General features: G+C 34.2%; 1 protein-coding gene across 1 annotated transcript in view; it reads right to left on the bottom strand.

Annotated features, from left to right (window-relative positions):
• The window catches only part of ptprt (protein tyrosine phosphatase receptor type T), a 535,469-nt gene that overhangs the window by 22,290 nt on the left and 494,387 nt on the right, over positions 1-18,792 (bottom strand). The window contains exons 27-30 of the mRNA XM_056460746.1: positions 17,261-17,415; positions 7,305-7,440; positions 4,261-4,410; positions 2,378-2,551 (exon numbers count right to left, since the gene is read on the bottom strand). Of these exons, the coding sequence (XP_056316721.1) occupies positions 2,378-2,551; positions 4,261-4,410; positions 7,305-7,440; positions 17,261-17,415 (615 nt within the window). The remainder of the gene's footprint in view (positions 1-2,377; positions 2,552-4,260; positions 4,411-7,304; positions 7,441-17,260; positions 17,416-18,792) is intronic.

Here is an 18,792-nt window from a genome sequence, read left to right on the forward strand (position 1 = left end):
CATGATGCGACTCTCCGGTTCCACCACATCCCAAAGGTGCTATATTTACAATCTTCTATTGTCCAATTTTGGTGAGCCTGTGGGAATTGTACCCACAGTTTCCTATTCTTAGTTGACAGGAGTGGCACCCGGTGTGGTCTTCTGCTGCTGTAGCCCATCTGCCTCAAGGTTGGACGTGTTCTGCATTCAGAGGTGCTCTTCTCTATACCATGGTTGTAATAGTTATTTGAGTTCCAGTTGCCTTTCTATCATCTGGCCATTCTCCTCTGACCTCTGGCATCAACAAGGCATTTGCACCCACAGAACTGCCGCTCGCTGGATATTTTCTCTTTTTCTGACCATTCTCTGTAAACCCTAGAGATGGTCGTGCGTGAAAATCCCAGTAGATCAGCAGTTTCTGAAGTACTCAGACCAGCCCATCTGGCAACAACAACCATGCCACGTTCAAAGTCACTTAAGTCACCTTTCTTCCCCATTCTGATGCTCGGTTTGAACTGCAGCAGATCGTCTTGACCATGTCCAAATGCTGCCATGTGCTGCCAAATGAGTTGCTGCCATGTGATTGGCTGATTAGAAATTTGCATTAACGAGCAGTTGGACAGATGTACCTAATAAAGTGGCCGGTGAGTGTATATCACTACAGCAATATATTAATGCTATTCAGCAGCCTACACCAGTCAATTAAAATTAAAACCTCATAGTGGAGGTAGAAGCTTTCTGTTTTCATGTGAGTCTCTTTAAATGTAAATGAGCTGTTTCTCCCTGCCCTCTTTCTAAAAGAGGCGAAGTCTTTACAGCTAGTGCCTTGGGTGATCTGCCAGCAACAAAAAAGGTGTGGTTTTTATACATAACAGTTTAAACTCCTGATATACGGTTTTCTTCCAAATTCACTTTTTTTTGTAACATCTCTTAAAAAAGGCAACAACTACTAAATAAATGTTTACGTTTAATTCTAATGTCAGAAAGGCGATTGAGAGGATACAAAATGGGTAACACTAAAATAATGGCTCATTAGTTAATGTTTTTACTAGCATGAACAAACTATTACAGTCTTTTACAGACGCTAGGACACATTTCTCAATATTTAGTTAACTTTTACAAAACTATTCACATAATTCTCCTAACGGACTTTCAGCTGAGCAAAGCAGTTCATTTCACATTCAAAGTTCACTACAACTACCAAAACACTTTATTCAGGTCTCGAATGAACTCATTCTTCCAGAACACTAGCATAGGTTGACACCAGACAAATACACTTTATCACCCACGAAGCAATGAGCTAAAAACACTAAACATGCAGCATTACACAGTGTTTTCTTGTGTACAACAAGGTCACATCTCTGTTTATAATTGCAATATATATTGTGTATAACTGCAATATATGTTACTGGAATGAATCAGACATGATCTAGAATTCCTCAATATTTTACGTCATTTATTAATTTTTATTTTTTTGCACTAAGTAATTCTAAAATACAAGAATTTGTGTACACACCATCCATTGATACAGATACAATAGTAATGCTAATCTGGCTGGTTAAACTGCATTTTTAGATTTGAAATACGTTTCAATAAAATGTTGCTGTTGAATTTTGCCGTCTTATTCAGTTTTGCATCATGTTATTGTTTTGAACACCAGTTTAACAATTTTTAAAACAGTAAGCATGTGCAAAATGTCCTGTACGTACAAAGATTTTTGGCAGTTGTGGTGTCTGAGTGAGAAAAGAATTCATGAAATTTGAGAGACGTAGTCATTGAAACAATGATAATTGATCCTCAGTTTAACCCACATAGACTTCTGTTATGCTCACTGTGTGAAGAGTTTTGCAAAAGTGACTTAAGTATTGAGAAATGTGTCCTAGCATCTGTAAAAAAAAACTGTCATAATGGTTTAGGTTTAAGGTTTAACAACTTTATTAATCCCACCAGGGGCAATTAGATTAGGGTAATAGCATTTTAAGATACAACGAACACATAAAGAGACAAATCACTTACAAACAGTGTTAAAAAAAACCAAAAAAAAAACAACAATACATTACATACAATATATTAATTATGGTATTTATCCATCTTTATTAAAGTTAGTTGAAGTTATTTAACTTTGGATTTTAATCATGCATTAATTAATGTTGAACTATGATTAATAAATGCTTTAAAAGATTATTGATACTTATTTAATGTTAGTAAATACATTAACTAACATTAACTAATGGACGATTATTTTAAAGTGTCATGGCAAAATGGTCATTAATAAGTAAATAATTGCTGTTTTGGTGCAATAAAAATGGGAAAAATGTACCTATTCAAAGTTCAATACAAGATTGATGAAAGAATGCAGCAATAGATTAAAATGTAATCTAGGTAACTTCAAACTTACGTCCATCAGCGCTGCGTTGATGTAATTGCTGGACTCGCCATCAACAGAAATGAGGAAAGGCAGGCATCGGTCCACTGCGAGGACATCCATGCTGCGGTTTTTATCATGGTTACGCGGGAGAAGGCCAATGCTGCAGTCCTCTGGACGAACACGCGGCGTCACTATATTCAGAGTCTGAGGAAGAAGACGCGAAGGACTGTAACAAACCCCTGCATTCACTTTTACTAGCGTTTATAAAACCAACTCAACTGCGCTGCTGGTCCAACTGAGAGCAATGCAAATATTTTAGTTAACTGAAGGTCAGCCATTACTTATGTATAAGAAAGACTGGCGAAAATTGAAAGAGAGAGAGACAGATGAAGGGAGAGACAGACAGTGAAAAATGGCTTACAAGAGAGAAAGATGCAGTGGCAGATAGAAAACGTAAGATCAGTGAGGAAAGGAAGATATTCATCATATTTTATGAGACACCTCACACATCTGAAGCTTCGCATCCTCTCAGACGGCAGCGGCTCACTCATTTCACAGGGAATACAAAACATAAAGGACGCATGAAAAGAAATAGCTGGGCGCTGGGCTTTATGAGGCTGTAGCCGATGGCTCGTAAAAACACTCTCTCCCTCAATGCCTGAGTCACTGTCTTTTCTCACCTGCCTCATCTCAATGCATCGCCGACTGACTTATTCAAAAGCAGTTTGAATTTAGGGGGAATCATGATGAAATCACACCAGAGAGCTTGATGAAGTTGTTAGAAATGGCTGCGAGGGCTTTAGCACTGCCAGTCGACAGCAAAAACCTTGGAGGATTCAGTAAATTAGGCCTCCACGTGGGCTGATCGCCGAGCTCGCTGATTATAAAGAGGATGCTTTTAAAAAACACATTTTCCTTCTGTTTTTTAGAGTCGGAGGAAAGATAAATCACAAATGAGCTCCTGCTTGCGTCTCATTTGTTCCTCCTGAACTGTAATAGGACTGAATGGAGAGCAAATATAGTGATGATATCTTGAGAAATCGGATTTTTAATAATGTCACAGATTGTGCTCAGAGATTTCAATATGAACTCAAACGATCTTAAAGGGATAGTTCACGCAAATAATAAATTGTACTCACTTAAATTTACTCACTGTTTCAAACTTTTGAGTTTCTTTTTTTCTCTTGAACACAAAATAAGTTATCGTGAAAACTAAATACCCATTGACTTTCATAGTAGGAATTACAAATAATATAAAAGTCAATGGATACAGGTTTTCAGCATTTTTCAAAATATCTTCTTTTGTGTTTATCAGACGAAAGAAAATCAAACAGGTTTTGGACCTGAATGCTGAGTAAATGATGACAGATATTTAAAATTTTGTCTGGACTATCCCTTTAACTATTCTACTCACAATAATACATCTCTGATATTTTCAGACCAGCGCAACCCTAATTTTCACATTTTGCACCATGTTGTTTCAATAGTTAATCCATTTGCGCCACTTTGTGAACTGTGCTGGTCTATAAAGAAAGTAAGTTAAGGTGCATTGTTGGCGTGCTGCTATTTTGAGGAACTTAAATAGACTGCGCCATCGACCAACTAAAAGCTTTAGACTTTGCGTTTGGATCATTAAAAAGAATGCTAAGAGTGAAAAAAAGGTAATTTATTGGGTTTGGATTTCATAAAGGTTTATAAAGCTTCTTCAGTTTACTAAAATGTTCTTTTCTCTAAGAAAGAATTAGATTTCAGTGAAGAGCTCTAAAAAAAGAGCCATTTTTTAGAGCTCTTCACTGAAATCTTCAGCCAAAATGGTTGCGCTATGGTATCACTTGTGAAAACTGTATTTTGTTGGTTTTTTGTTGGTTCCGTTGGTTTTGGTTCATTATGGTGGGTTTGTGTGGTTTGCTGACCTGAAACTCATCTTTGACCTGGCTGGAGTTGGTCTGCGGGTCCAGTCTGCTGATGTTGTAGTAAATGGCTCTGAATTCACACACTGGGATCGCTGTGTTTCCACATAAACATGCTTCCAGGATGGCATCATGTACAAACACATACTGCTCCTGCAGAAAGACAAACATGGAGATCAATAGAGGAAAAATACTGTGGTACAATCGTGGAAAGCGACACTAATATTATGAAGGTTATAATTTTTTTGATGAAATAAATGCAGCATTCTAGAAGCAAGATATTTCTTCGAAAAAAAGGACAAAAAATAAATAAAAATAAAATCCAAGGTTATTTTAGTTGAATAAAACCCTCCCAAAAAACTGACACACTACTAAAATAAAACAAAAATAAAGATGAACAAATTAAGATAAACTACTAGCCACAGTGGTGGGTGATCAAAAAAGTTAATGTCAAGCCCTGATTATAATTATTATAACTGCCTGTGGGCATAAACGTATTTTAGCATCATTTTTAATAATAAAAATAATAACCAAAGCTGTAAGTTAATTAGGAGTTTGATTTAAATGTGTACATCTTAAACCAGCCAATCTGCATAATTTATGACCCATCCAAACACATACACCTTGAAAAGCCTGATCTGAAGCTGAGAGGGAGATCCTTAGGGAAATATAAACCCTACACAGACATTCATACACACTGAACGCTGATCATGAAGCACAATTTGCTGAAGGGAAAATGACGTTATACATGGATTTCAACACTGCTGCTAAAATCCCAAGCAAGTAAAATCCAAAACCGCTTCAACTGAGGCCTCAAAAAAAGATCAAGCAGTTCTTAAAGCACCGTCACCATCCTGCAGCTAATATTACACTCCTTTTTAAACCCTAGCCACAAATATAGGCCGGATTTATCCATATTTTAACTCAACAATGCCTGAAGCTTAAAGGTCTGAATGCTAATGTCGGCCTTTGATCCATGCTAAGCTAAAGTCAAGCTGAGCTGACCTCTCGTACCTATTACTCCATAACCCGGTGAGCTCTTCTGCGGAGCGACCGGGACAAAAGACGAGGAAAGAGCCTTTTAAAAGATTAATTGCTGAGTGTTGTGTCTGTGGAGGATTATCTCTGAATGGAGCTGCAGGCTGACACAAATTGCCTCCCAGAAGCCATTATCACCGGCACTGTGTTTAGTGTTAGTCTTTTAAAAGCATGCTGTCCTCTTCGCTGAAAAGTGTGTAATATCAGAATGGGGTGAATAAAATTATGGCATGTAGATCTGATGTAGTGTGTTATTATTATTATTGTTATTATTGTTGTTATCATTATTATATGAATAGTATAGGAGCTCAGTGGTTAGCACTGTCGCCTCACGGCAAGAAGTTTGCTGGTTCATTTCTGTGTGGAGTTTGCATGCTCTCCTCGTGTTCATGTAGGTTTCCTCTGGGTGCTCTAGTTTCCCCCATAGTCCAATGACATGCACTATAGGTGAATTAGATTACCTAAATTGGCTGTAGTGTATAGGTGTGTGTGAATGCGAGATTGTATGGGTGTTTCCCAGTACTGGGATGTAGCTGAAAGAGCATCTGCTACGTAAAACATAGGCTGGAATAGTTGCCGGATCATTCCGCTGTGGTGACCACTGAAATAAAGACTGAGCCGAAGGAAAATAAATAATTGAATGAAGAATAGCATAATATTATAAGAAAATTATCAAATGTAGGCTTGTACTAATTTCCAATTTAATACAATAGGTACATTTATTTTCATATCAAATACATACATTAAAAAAAGTCTATAATAACAACAATGATAACACAAATAAACTATTTGTGTGAATAATATAAAATTATGATTGCACTAAATATTCATTTAAAACAACAGAAAGTATTATGAGAAATACATTAATATTTTAATAATAAATATTATTAATATATAACATAATAATTTTAAACCACTCAATCAAATGTAATATAATACAATAATTAAATAACCAACATGTATATTAAATAAAATGTAATATAATAATTTTAAATAAATTTAATTAAATGGCTGAATATTTTGATGCAAGCATAATAATAATAACAATAACAACAACAACAACATGTATTAATAGCAATACTATTTTAAAAATAACAAAAAATATTACCAATAATATTAAACAAAATTTAACTACTAAATTAAATGTAATATAAAACAATAATTAAATAACTTAAACTTGTTTTAAAGAAAATGTAACATAATATAATAATTTAATATCAATTTAATCAAATGGCAGATTTTTTTTATGTGAGCATAATAATAATAATAATTACAACAACAAAATGTAATAACTGCAACATAATTTAATTTTAACAAAAAAATGACAAATAATATTTGTTGAGTTTTTTACACTAAATTAAATGTAACATAATACAATAATTAAATAATATAAACTTGTATTAAAAAATGTAATACAATATAATAAATTTATAGCAATTTAATCAAAGTTTGATGTGAGCATAATAACAATAATAATAATAATAATAATAATAATAATATTACTATTAAAATATTTGTATTATGATAAAACAACAGTCATTATATGTATTTATTCAACGTACATTTTAATATTAAATTCATGAAACATATTTTAAAATAATAGCATTTGAAAAATATTTTCAAAATAGGTTTTTTTATAACAATCATTGGTGTTCAAATATGAGACTTAATTTATATTTATACATATATATATATATATATATATATATATATATATATATATATATATATATATATATATATATATATATATATATATATATATATATTTATTTATTATTGTACTGTATAATTGCTCCATTATAAAAGAGTGCAATTTATGCACCACTAGGGGGCATGATTTAAATTCTACATTTAGTAAACTTCGGGAATCTGCCTGTCAGATCCAAGATGTTCAGTGAGTCAAGTAATTGAGAGAGAGAGAGAGAGAGAGAGAGAGAGAGAGAGAGAGAGAGAGAGAGAGAGAGAAAGAAAGAGTGTGTGTGTGTATGTGTGTTGATGAGCTTCACCTCAGTCTGCACCATGTTGACTCTCTGCGAGCGCAGCTCTCTGATGCAGTTAAAGATGTCCACCACTCCCTCACTCTCTGCCATGTCCAGCATGATGTCCACTGCAATGAAACAGCCTGTTCTTCCAGCACCAGCACTGCAGAAAACACAGACTTATGGAACGCTTCTAACTGCAGAATAACCTTTCACAACACTGAACTGTGATGGAGAGGACAGACATTCTAACATTCAAATATTCTTAAAAATACAATAAAATACAACTAATTCAGTAACCAAAAAAAGTCAAATAATGTGTTTTATTCATTATTACTATTATAGTGGTTATTATGAGTCACAATTCACAATACTGTAAAGAGTAAATTAATATAAAAAAATATAAAAAATAAAGTGATAAAAATATTTATATGTTCTATTTATATGATTGTTTATTTTAAACAACTAGAATTTTACTATATATATATATATATATATATATATATATATATATATATATATATATATATATATATATATATATATATATATATACAGTTGAAGTCAGAATTATTAGCCCCCCTAAATTATTAACCCCCCTGTTTATTTTTTCCCCAAATTTCTGTTTAACGAAGATTTTTTCAACACATTTCTAAACATAATAGTTTTAATAACTCATTTCTAATAACTGATTTATTTTATCTTTGCCATGATGACAGTAAATAATATTTTACTAGATATTTTTCAAGACACATTTACACAGCTTAAAGTGACATTTAAAGGCTTAACTATGTTAATTAGGTTAACTAGGCAGGTTAGGGTAATTAGGCAAGTTATTGTATTACGATGGTTTGTTCTTTAGACAGTCAAAAAAAAAAGCTTAAAGGGGTTAATAATTTTGACCTTAAAATGGTTCATAAAATTTTTTAAAACTGCTTGAATTCTAGCTGAAATAAAACAAATAAGACTTTCTCTAGAAGAAAAAATATTATCAGACCTACTGTGAAAATTCCTTGGTCTGTTAAAAATCATTTGGGAAATATTTAAAAAAAGAATAATTCAGGGGGGGGGGGGGTGCTAATAATTCTGACCAACTGTAGCTGAAGCATAAAACATATAATATAGTCAAATACACTGAAATAGAAAACGTTTTATTGTTTAAAATGCAGCTTTACTGAGAATTTACTTATGTTTTTCCTTTTAACAACGAATTATCATTAATGTGGTGAATTATTTATTAAAATAATTAATAAATAATTAATAAATAATAAATGATTTAATTAATAAATAATAGCGGTTCATATGTTTTACACAGCGGATACCCTGCCAGCCGCAAAACATCCATACACACTCACCCACACCCATCCACTATGGACAATTTAGCCTTCCCAATTCACCTATACCACATGTCTTTGGACTGTGGGGGAAACCGGAGCACCCGGAGGAAACCCACGTGAACACAGGGAGAACATGCAAACTCCACACAGAAACGCCAACTGACACAGCCGAGGCTCGAAACAGCGACCTTCTTGCTTTGAGGCGACAGCACTACCTACTGCGCCACTGCGTCACCCATATAAATATATATTTATACAACAGTTCTATCTGGTTCTTGAATTTGATAAGCTGATAGCCGTGTGATATTCTGCAATAACAGCACTCGTACAGCCTCTTCACCCATGAATTAGTCCGCCCACATAGAGTTACAGCAGATCAGTACAGCTGTTGGTCAACATAATGCACTTCTGAGGGTTTTTTAGGCAAGAATATAGTTATTTAGAATGCAACTTTGCAGTTTATTTATAAAATAGTGCTTACTTTAAATATTAATATTCTATATGGCTAAATATTCATAATTTCAGAGATTCAGCACGTCGGCATCCTTTAACCTGTCATACTGAGCAAAGCAAAGAAGGTTGATGTTCCGCCACAAGATGGCGACAGAGACCGCATAATACGTCCTTATGGGTGGAAAAAATCAGCGAAAAATTTCAAATTACAGCAGATCAAATCAATACAAATCAGGTAAGTGGCCATCTAAATTGATCTCTCTCTTTTGTATGCTGTAGTTCTGGTTTTATACCATAGCAATCTGGTAGTATGTGGTTTGAGTTGAATTTTTTTGAGTTCATTATTGTGATCTCGCAATTGCAACAGAGAAATACTAGGAAATCTCTGTAGACTGTGTAATCTTAAAATGTGAGCAAAATCAGCTGTTTTGTCATCACTTTGGATATTACGCAACAGAATAATTCAAATACTAGCTCTAAAGAGATGTTGGTGAAGCAGCAACGGTTTCTGCTTTTCTGACGTCAGCTGCAGATGTGAATGAATGGCGAAAGAAAGTAGTTCCTCATACAAAAGGATTTCTAAGACTCTGTGTTTGATTTTCTTTTTTATATACTCGATTATGCCATTGAACTGTTGTATAAATGCAATATCACACTCGTAGCAGTACGATATAGCTGTATATCAGCACTGGAGGGACACAAAGGCACTATTTACATATGTATAAAAACTTTCTTTTTTCTTCATTTATTTTATGTTAAACCTGACACTAAACCTAACCATATAGCAAGTATTTCGTTTTTTTATTCTCTTTTTAAGGTGATCAATCAATCAAATTTCTTAATTTTATATAAATTTATTATTACTAAGTTAAGTAAGATGATTTCAGGTTTTCTAATGCTTCTGAGAACACAGATCCCAACATAGATCTAGAGGCGCACACTCAACACAGTCAGAAAGTCTGAGATTCCTGTTAAGATCCAAATGTTAGATGTTACCAAAACAAGCTTCCGGTAGACCGAGATGCTGATGTGTGTATGTGTGTGTATGTTTGTGTGTGTGTTTGGACAGCAGATGAGCTATCAGTCACTCTAAATCCACTCACACGCACAGATCCAGACTGAACGCTGCCACAGACTGGCCGTCACTCACAGTGATTAATGGAGCGAGGGGTAAACAACTGACAAAGAGAAGGAAGAGACGGAAAGAGAGAGAGAGAGACGGAGAGATATCCTTTACACTTCACATCCACAGTCATTCATTCACTAATATCATCAGCCACATGTTCACTCAAATATTTCAATTATCATTCATTTCCATGTTGTTTTAAATCTGCAGGAGTTTCTTTCAGTAACTTTGCCTGCTCTTTCACATACAGTACAATAAACGGAAATGCAAGCAGATCATATTGACCATCAAAAATGACAACAGAGCTTTAAAAGCACCATAATATGCTATAATATTCAGAATATATGGTCAAAAATGGGATAGTTTATAACAATATTGTTTTTTAGTCGCACTTTATTTTACTTTACAATTCACGTTAACATTAAGCTCAATATTTAGCTGCTTATTAATACAGTAGTTTGTAAGGTAAGGTCATACATTATAAGTAAAAAAGATCATACTTTATAAGTACTAATCACACAGTTATTGTCAATATTATGTAGGAAATAAGCCAGAAGTAAATGGTGGGAATTGCTTAAACTAAAGTGTTACCTGTTTTTTTATGATAAATGAACAATGAATAACTGCTGAACTAAATACAATACAATGATAAATGGTAGGGCTATAAATGATCAAATAAATGAAAATTTTCTAAATAAATCGATTTTTTTAAACAGTTATCATGATTGATAGTGAGCAGATCATGCGATGACTGAAAATAACTCATGATTGTAAAAAAATCACCAGCGATCTAATCCTTGTAAACACACAGATCGCCATAGAACAAAAAATCTGCTATTATATGGATTTGCACCGCTCACACGCACCTGTTCCGGATTCCACCAACTGCACACACACACAGCCAGAGGATCGTTACGCACTGAGCACAAGGACTATTTATACATCACACACACACACACACACACAAGTATCAGTGCTGAGTCTTGTTTATCTGTTATTGTGAATTTTACAATGCGTTTTCTCTTGCCTTGCCGTGTATTTTTTTGTTTATGTTGTTAGCTGCCCGTATCGACCACTCGCCTGTTTATTGACCATTCTTTTGGATTTGCCTGCATATTACCGTTTGGTCTTAATTGTGATCGTTGCCTGCCTGACCATTCTCTTATAATAAAACCTGCATTTGGATCTGCACTCCTTTGTCAGCGTCCCTTGACATGACAGTGATAATGTTCATGATATGGTAAATGAATGTATATTTGAAGTTTAGTGTATAATTGTTCCATTTTAAAAGAGCACATTAATATTTTCATCCACAACTGGGGGCATGACTTGAAATGATTCACTCACTTACTATCCACTCACTCACTTTCACTAGAATAAACCACCTTTTAATGATTCAATGATTCTTACATTTTCCCCCACCCATTTTAAACTGCGCAAAAGCAAAAGCAAGCCATTTTAAATCTATGCAATCTGTGCCAGCCCATAAAATTCAGTGGGAAAACACTTATAAAGGGATAGTTGATTACTATAATTATGACTAGAATGAGCATGCTGGTGGATGCTACCCATTGACTTCCATAGTAATTATTTTCCTACTATGAAAGTCATTGGCTATGTTCAAATACTATGTGGCCATGGCCTACTACTTGATTTACCACACGACATAAGAAAAGTATATTCTATATAGTATGAATGTGAATAGTATAAATGGAATTCGGACGTAGTAAATCCACCATTAGTCATTATCATGTGACCTACCCACATCACTCTCATTGCTTCACTCTCAATCATGAATTCTCTCGCATTGCATCATGGGACAGCGTTGGATGCACACTTCAGAATTTTTCCAGAAGTAGTAGGTCATCCAGGTAATTCTGGACTACTGTATTTCCAATACTTTGAATTCTTACATACTGGTCAGCTCACATACTGTTTTTAACACATTATATAGTCGGGATGCATGCAGTTTCTGATGCAGCCAATGAGTACCATCAACCAGCATTTTTCAAAACACCTTCTTTTGTGTTCAACTCATAAGGATTTAAAACTACAGTATATAAGGGAGAATAAATGCTGAGGTTCATTTTTGGGTGAACTATCTCTTCAAATAGATGTTCTATACTGGAACCAATTATTCCCTAAAGTATCTTCAAAATACTCTGATTATTTTTTATTGCGACAAAACTTATTTTGACAGAGAAAAATGTTTTTTTAAGATCTTCGTATTGAAAAAATAACTGAAACTTTCTACAGAGAGCACAAAATTCTATTGCACTGTGTTGAAAACCCTCTTTTGGAAGCTCTATCTTTTAAAGCATTTTGACTTCAATCCTAATGCAACATTCTCCCAAAACTCCTTTTATGACCCATGAAAGTAAGAAAGAACATTTTGTAATGTTCTGAAAGGCCACTGCTTGAATCGAAACCCTAATCTGTGGCCCGCGAGCACTTGACACTCAGTCTAATCCGCTCAGAAAGTTTCTTTGTCACGTCTGCTTGGTCTGTGGGATTGCAAATTTACACTGCCACTTCACAGTCTCCTGCTGTCACCTTTCATTCTTCCCACACGGCCTCCAATTACAGCTCACTATTGAGGGAGCGTCTGTGTCCATCTGCCAGAGCACGTGGGCATGGAGAGGACAGATTCATGATGAATGTCTATGCTGTGAGCATGTGCGAAACTCCTCTTCTTGAAGCTTTTTTTTTTTTCTCTTGCATGAGAAGTTTGTTACACTGCAAGCAAGTGTTCATCTGGACTTACATTTGAGATTAAATACATATGTATTAAAGGAGACCTATCATGCCCCTTTTTACAAGATCTCTGATGTCCCTAGATAGTGTGTTTGTGAAATTTCAGCTCTAAATACCTCACAGATATTTTTTAAACTCTTTGAAACTCACTCTTTTAGGCTTTGATCCTTTAAATGCAAATTTAAATGCAAATGAGACTGTACTCAAAAGAGGGCGGAGCTACAAACACAACCCAGACTCATTCTGAAAATGTACCTTTATATATCTCTGGAGAGAGTTTTTTTAACGTTTTTTGCAGTTTTTGTTTTTGCAAATCCACCAGAGGCCGCTGTGTATGCTTTTGAGAACGCAAATTTCTCTCGCGAGTGCCATTCACGCCTGCCATTGTCACGTAAATCCACCAGAGGCTGCTGTGTATGCTTTTGAGAACGCAAATTTCTCTCGCGAGTGCCATTCACGCCTGCCATTGTCACGTAAATCCACCAGAGGCTGCTGTGTATGCTTTTTGAGATCTCAAATTTCTCTCAGGAGTGCCATTCACGCCTGCTATTGTTGAGTAAATCCACCAGAGGCCGATGTCGAATGACTTATTGACCAATCAACTGACTGACCCTCCTTCCCTAAACCCAACCAATAGTGTTTTCAAAAGCACCAAATGACCCGCCCATCAACTTCCCTAAACCCAACCAATAGTTTTAAAAAGCAATCCAGAAAAAGAAAAGCCCTCGCCTAATTTTTACCATGTTTTCAGATTTTACCACATCCTCACCCTGTTATTTACTTGTTTATTTTATCTTTTTTGTCTTACATGCTTTCTGGAACCCTTCTTCGCTCGACTCGAACCACGCCAGCTCGTGATCAACTCCTTTCTGCGTCTCAAGCCCGCCAACATACATGGCGAGCCATGATAGCCACCCATACGGAGGTAAGCGGACAGCTGGTAAACGCAAAAAGGGAGGTCGTCACACCACCTTGAGCATTTGTTTTAAAGATGTAATGCAGCCATACATACTTCTGACTACATAGCTCGCGATTTCCAGAAATGTAGGGATACGTTTTCAGAAAGAGCCTTTGATGGACAAATGCCTATGTGTCAGCATAGTGGCAAATTCAAAAACAGGACTAGTGTTATTTCTGTGAAAAACTGAAAATGTAATAAGAAGAGGGTCAGAAGAAGACAGTGGAGACTCCGGTGTTCATTTCTTATTCGATAAATTCATTATAGAAGTTCATTATAAAATATTATATAAAAAATTCATATCTTAAAGCTCCACATTTATAAAGCCTCATAGTTGCTGACATGATCTTTGGCTAAAACAACCTTTTATGGTGGATGGCTGCTTCTCACTCAGGGCTGTTAAGCAAATGAGGGAGCAATCGTCACTAATGGGCGAGGCTTTCCCTCTATGATGAGGCTGGCTATGGACCCTTTTCCCAAGCCTGTTATGACGCGTTTACTAGTCATCAGCAACTGAAATCCTTGAAACTTTTTAATATCTTGATTTTTTTTAAATAGTATGAACATTTATAAGTATTTATGTATGTAATATGTCATCTTTGCTTCAAATTACAAAAACGAATTACCGCTTGTGTAAATTTGACGTTAGTCTTTTCTCTGACTGCCGTCATCAGTCTCACAATTTTTTCCTTTTTCTGAACATTATTATAACATCATCGTGGAGTTTTCCTATTACTATTTGAGCAAATAAGATTCACTGTGTTCTGAGTTTTCCCAACTATGATGACTTACACTACTGAGAAACCCAGAAATGTAAAAAGAGTCTATAATCACACACTTTTGCTCCACAACTGTGTTTAAACCTCCTTTATAAAGGGATTTTAGTATAATAGGTCCCCTTTAAATGCATGTAATGGAATCATTGCATTTAGCTTATTTCACATTAAAATGATTTCAATTTGTTTTGCTCTGAGTGAAGATTGCGGTAATAAAACAGCAGCATTATCTGTGTTCAGCACCACAAACACACAAACCCATGCTCTCATTTATCAGTTAATGACAGAGGAAGACCTTCAAGAAGGGCAATGTTGGAATGGTGCTTATTAACATCATGGAAGGTGAACAAATATGAAATTGCATCTACAATATGCCAAATAGACCAGAAACAGTCACACTTTATTTTAATATACAATTCAGGCTATTAACTACCCTAACCGAGAAAAAAGCTGGATTGCATTTCTTAACTCCTAATGTCACTAGTTAACACACTCAATGCATTTATTCAACACATCCCATACTGTATTTCTAAAATATCAGCCTCTACCTAATAGCTGATATGTCAGTTTACCGGAATGAATATGTATACTATGAAAAATATGAAAATATGAAGTGTAAGACCAATTTATTTTAAAACCATATTCAAAATAAAAAATTTTTGAATACTAAGGGCCCTATCATACACCCAGGGCAATAAGGCGCAAGACGTGTTTCTATGATGTGTTGCTATTTTCAGACCAACACAACCCTAATTTTCCTGTTTTCCGCCATGTTGTTGGAATATCAAATCCATTTGCGACACTTTGTGGACTCATGGGTGTTCTGGTCTGGAAAAGAGGTGTGTTAAGGCGCATTGTTGGTGAGTTGCTATTTTTTCACCTTTATTGGATAGGAAAGTAGAGAGAATTGACAGGAAAGCATGGGGAGAAGAGAGAGGGGAAGGATCGGCATAGGACCACGAGGCGGAATCAAACTCAGGTCACCGTGAGCACCGGAGTGCTTGTGTAGATAAATATAAAAACCACAACCTCCATGCCTTTTTTCAGTTCATTCACGACAACTTGCTTTTGTATAATGTTATTTAGAAATCTTAGAAACAGTTTTGAAACAAATCTTTGTGCTTAACAAACAAAAATAGCAAGTGCGCCATGGAGCGACGCAACTGACTCTTAAAGGGAACGGGAGATTCTCAAAACTTATTAAGAGAATAAGCTCAGGGCAACGCAGTGCGCAGTAGGTAGTGCTGTCACCTCACAGCAAGAAGGTTGCTGGTTTGAGCCTCGGCTGGGTCAGTTGGCGTTTCTGTGTGGAGTTTGCATGTTCTCCCTGCGTTTGCGTAGGTTTGTACAAGATTAGTAGTGCAACAGGACGTTTGTTTGATTTTTTTGTAAACCAACAATGTTGTGTGTGTGTAAACTATTATTTAAAACAGTCATTTTTTTAATTACTTTGACAGTCATTATTCAAAACAGTAAAAACATGGTCAACCGTTTGGTGGAGCGGCAGTCAAAGAGTTAATAAACCATAATCTAAGACTATTAATTCATCAAATTACTAAGTAGTTACTTATTAATATTTATAAAGGTAGTAGCAAGATTTAGGTATTACATAGGATTAGGGATGCAGATCAAGATCATGCAAAATACATACTTTATAAGCATTAATACACAGTTAATGTTAGATATTAAACCATTAATATCTTAATAACAAGTAGGTAATAAATTCTCAATAAATTCAATAATGAGAATTGTTACTAAAATAAAGTGTTATCCCAGAAACGTATTCAGTAAACACTTGTGTGTTGTAATGCATTCTAGCATTATTTATAAATTAGGCCTATTATTATTTATAATATTTTTCTTTCATCATTTTTATTTGTTTTGCGTTCATTTTATTTATTTATTTATTTATTTATTTATTTATTTATTTATTTATTTATTTATTTATTTATTTATTTATTTATTATTGAAACTTTTTTCAGTTTTAGTCATTTTAGCAACTTGTTTGGTTATATGAATAATTTACTTGGCTACTCACTTCGGTTTAGGCCTTAACTTAATTTCTTTCAGCTCATTTAAATGATTATTACAGTTTTATTTACATAAAAATTTTAACATGAGCTTGAAGACCAGGAAAAAACATATATAAACATTTAATTATTAATACGAATCATTTAATTATTAATCTAATAGTAATATTTTACTTACGGTTTTATTTTAAGAAATTATAATTTTTTTGTTATTTCAGCACATTCAAATTGATTTAATGACTTTTTAAAAATATAATATTACGGTTTTAAATATTAATTATTATTTAAATATTTATTTGAGCAATTTACAGCCATAACAAAAACAATACTATGTGACATCACCCTAAAAAACAGTAAACAAAACTATATACTGTAAGCATAACATAAATGAAAGTCCTCAGAAAGTATGTGTAATTTAAATAATCAATGAAAATCTTATTCTAAATTCATAATTATACTGTCAGTCCAACTTTAAAATCTTTGAACTCACAGAAAATGGAAATAAGAAAACATATAAGCTTGGGAACAACAGAAACTGTAGGACCGTACCTGCAGTGAACCACGATGGGTCCTGCGTCTGGAGGATTGAGGAACTTGACCTGGCGGATGAAGCCCAGCAGGCCTGTGGCGTAGCAGGGGACGCCGTGATCGGGCCAGCTGGTGAAGTGGAACTGCCGGATCTCCCGGATCTCATGGTGACCCTTCTGCAAACAAGAGCATGTGCTGAGATTCAAACCAACAGGTGTCTTCATCTCAGGATAACAGGTAGAAGATTACGCTAGAAGATGGCTAGGATTACCAAACCCAGTCAATAACAATCAACACCATGTGGGATATTTCTCAGGGTATACAGTGTAAATATTATGATATATTGAAGGATTCGACAATATGGATGACTTGATGGTGCTGAGAGAGCTTTCACAATGTAATAATAAAACAAATAGTAAAATAAAAAAAGTTAGTAGTCAATTTAACTTGCAAGTAGTTAATTTAACTTGCAAATGAAACAAAATAAAATTTAACAATAATATAATAAAAATAAAATAGTAATAAATATAAATTAAATTAAATGATAAAACATTAAGTTAGTAGTCGACGACGTGGTGGAACAGTAGGTAGTGCTCTCGCCTCACAGAAAGAAGGTCGCTGGTTTGAGCCACGGCTGTGTCAGTTGGCATTTCTGTGTGGAGTTTGCATGTTCTCCCCGTGTTCGCGTGGGTTTCCTCCAGGTGCTCCGGTTTCCCCCACAGTCCAAAGACATGTGGTACAGGTGAATTGGTTAGGCTAAATTGCCCGTAGTGTATGAGTGTGAATGGATGTTTCCCAGAGATGGGTTGCAGCTGGAAGGGCATCCACTGCGTAAAACATGTGCTGGATAAGTTGGCAATTCAATCCGCTGTGGCGACCCCACATAATTTATTTTAACTTGCAAATAAATTTAATAAAATAAAAACATTAAGCTAGTAGTCAGTAAAATTTTGATTTATTTTCACTTGCAAATAAAATAAAATAAAATAATCTAAAATAAACATTAAGTTAGTCAAGACAATATTGATTTATTTAAATTCATTTGACTTGCAAATAAAATAAAAAAAATGTTATGTGAGCAGTGCAGACAATTTGTATTAATTTTAACTTGCAAATAATAAAATAAAATAAAATAAAATAAAATAAAATAAAATAAAATAAAATAAAATAAAATAAAATAAAATAAAATAAAATAAAATAAAATAAACATTATTATATAGTAGATTTTTTTATTCGTTTTACTAGGGAAAAAATTAAATTATTTAAAATAAAATACAAAAAATAAAGTTTCTAGAGAAGAAAATTTGACTCATTTTAACTTGCAAATAAAATAAAATGAAACTAAATAAAATAAAAACATTAAGCTAGTAGTCGATAAAATGTTGATAATTAAATAACATAAAATAAACATTAAGTTAGTGGTCAAGAAAACTTTCACTTATTTTAACTTACAAATAAAATAAAATGAAAACATTAAGTTAGAAGTCAAGAAAATTGACTTATTTTAACTTGCAAATTAAAAAAAGAAATTATACAAATAAAAAATATATAAT

Source organism: Danio aesculapii, chromosome 6 (assembly GCF_903798145.1).
Source record: "Danio aesculapii chromosome 6, fDanAes4.1, whole genome shotgun sequence".
NCBI classification, from domain to species: domain Eukaryota; kingdom Metazoa; phylum Chordata; class Actinopteri; order Cypriniformes; family Danionidae; genus Danio; species Danio aesculapii.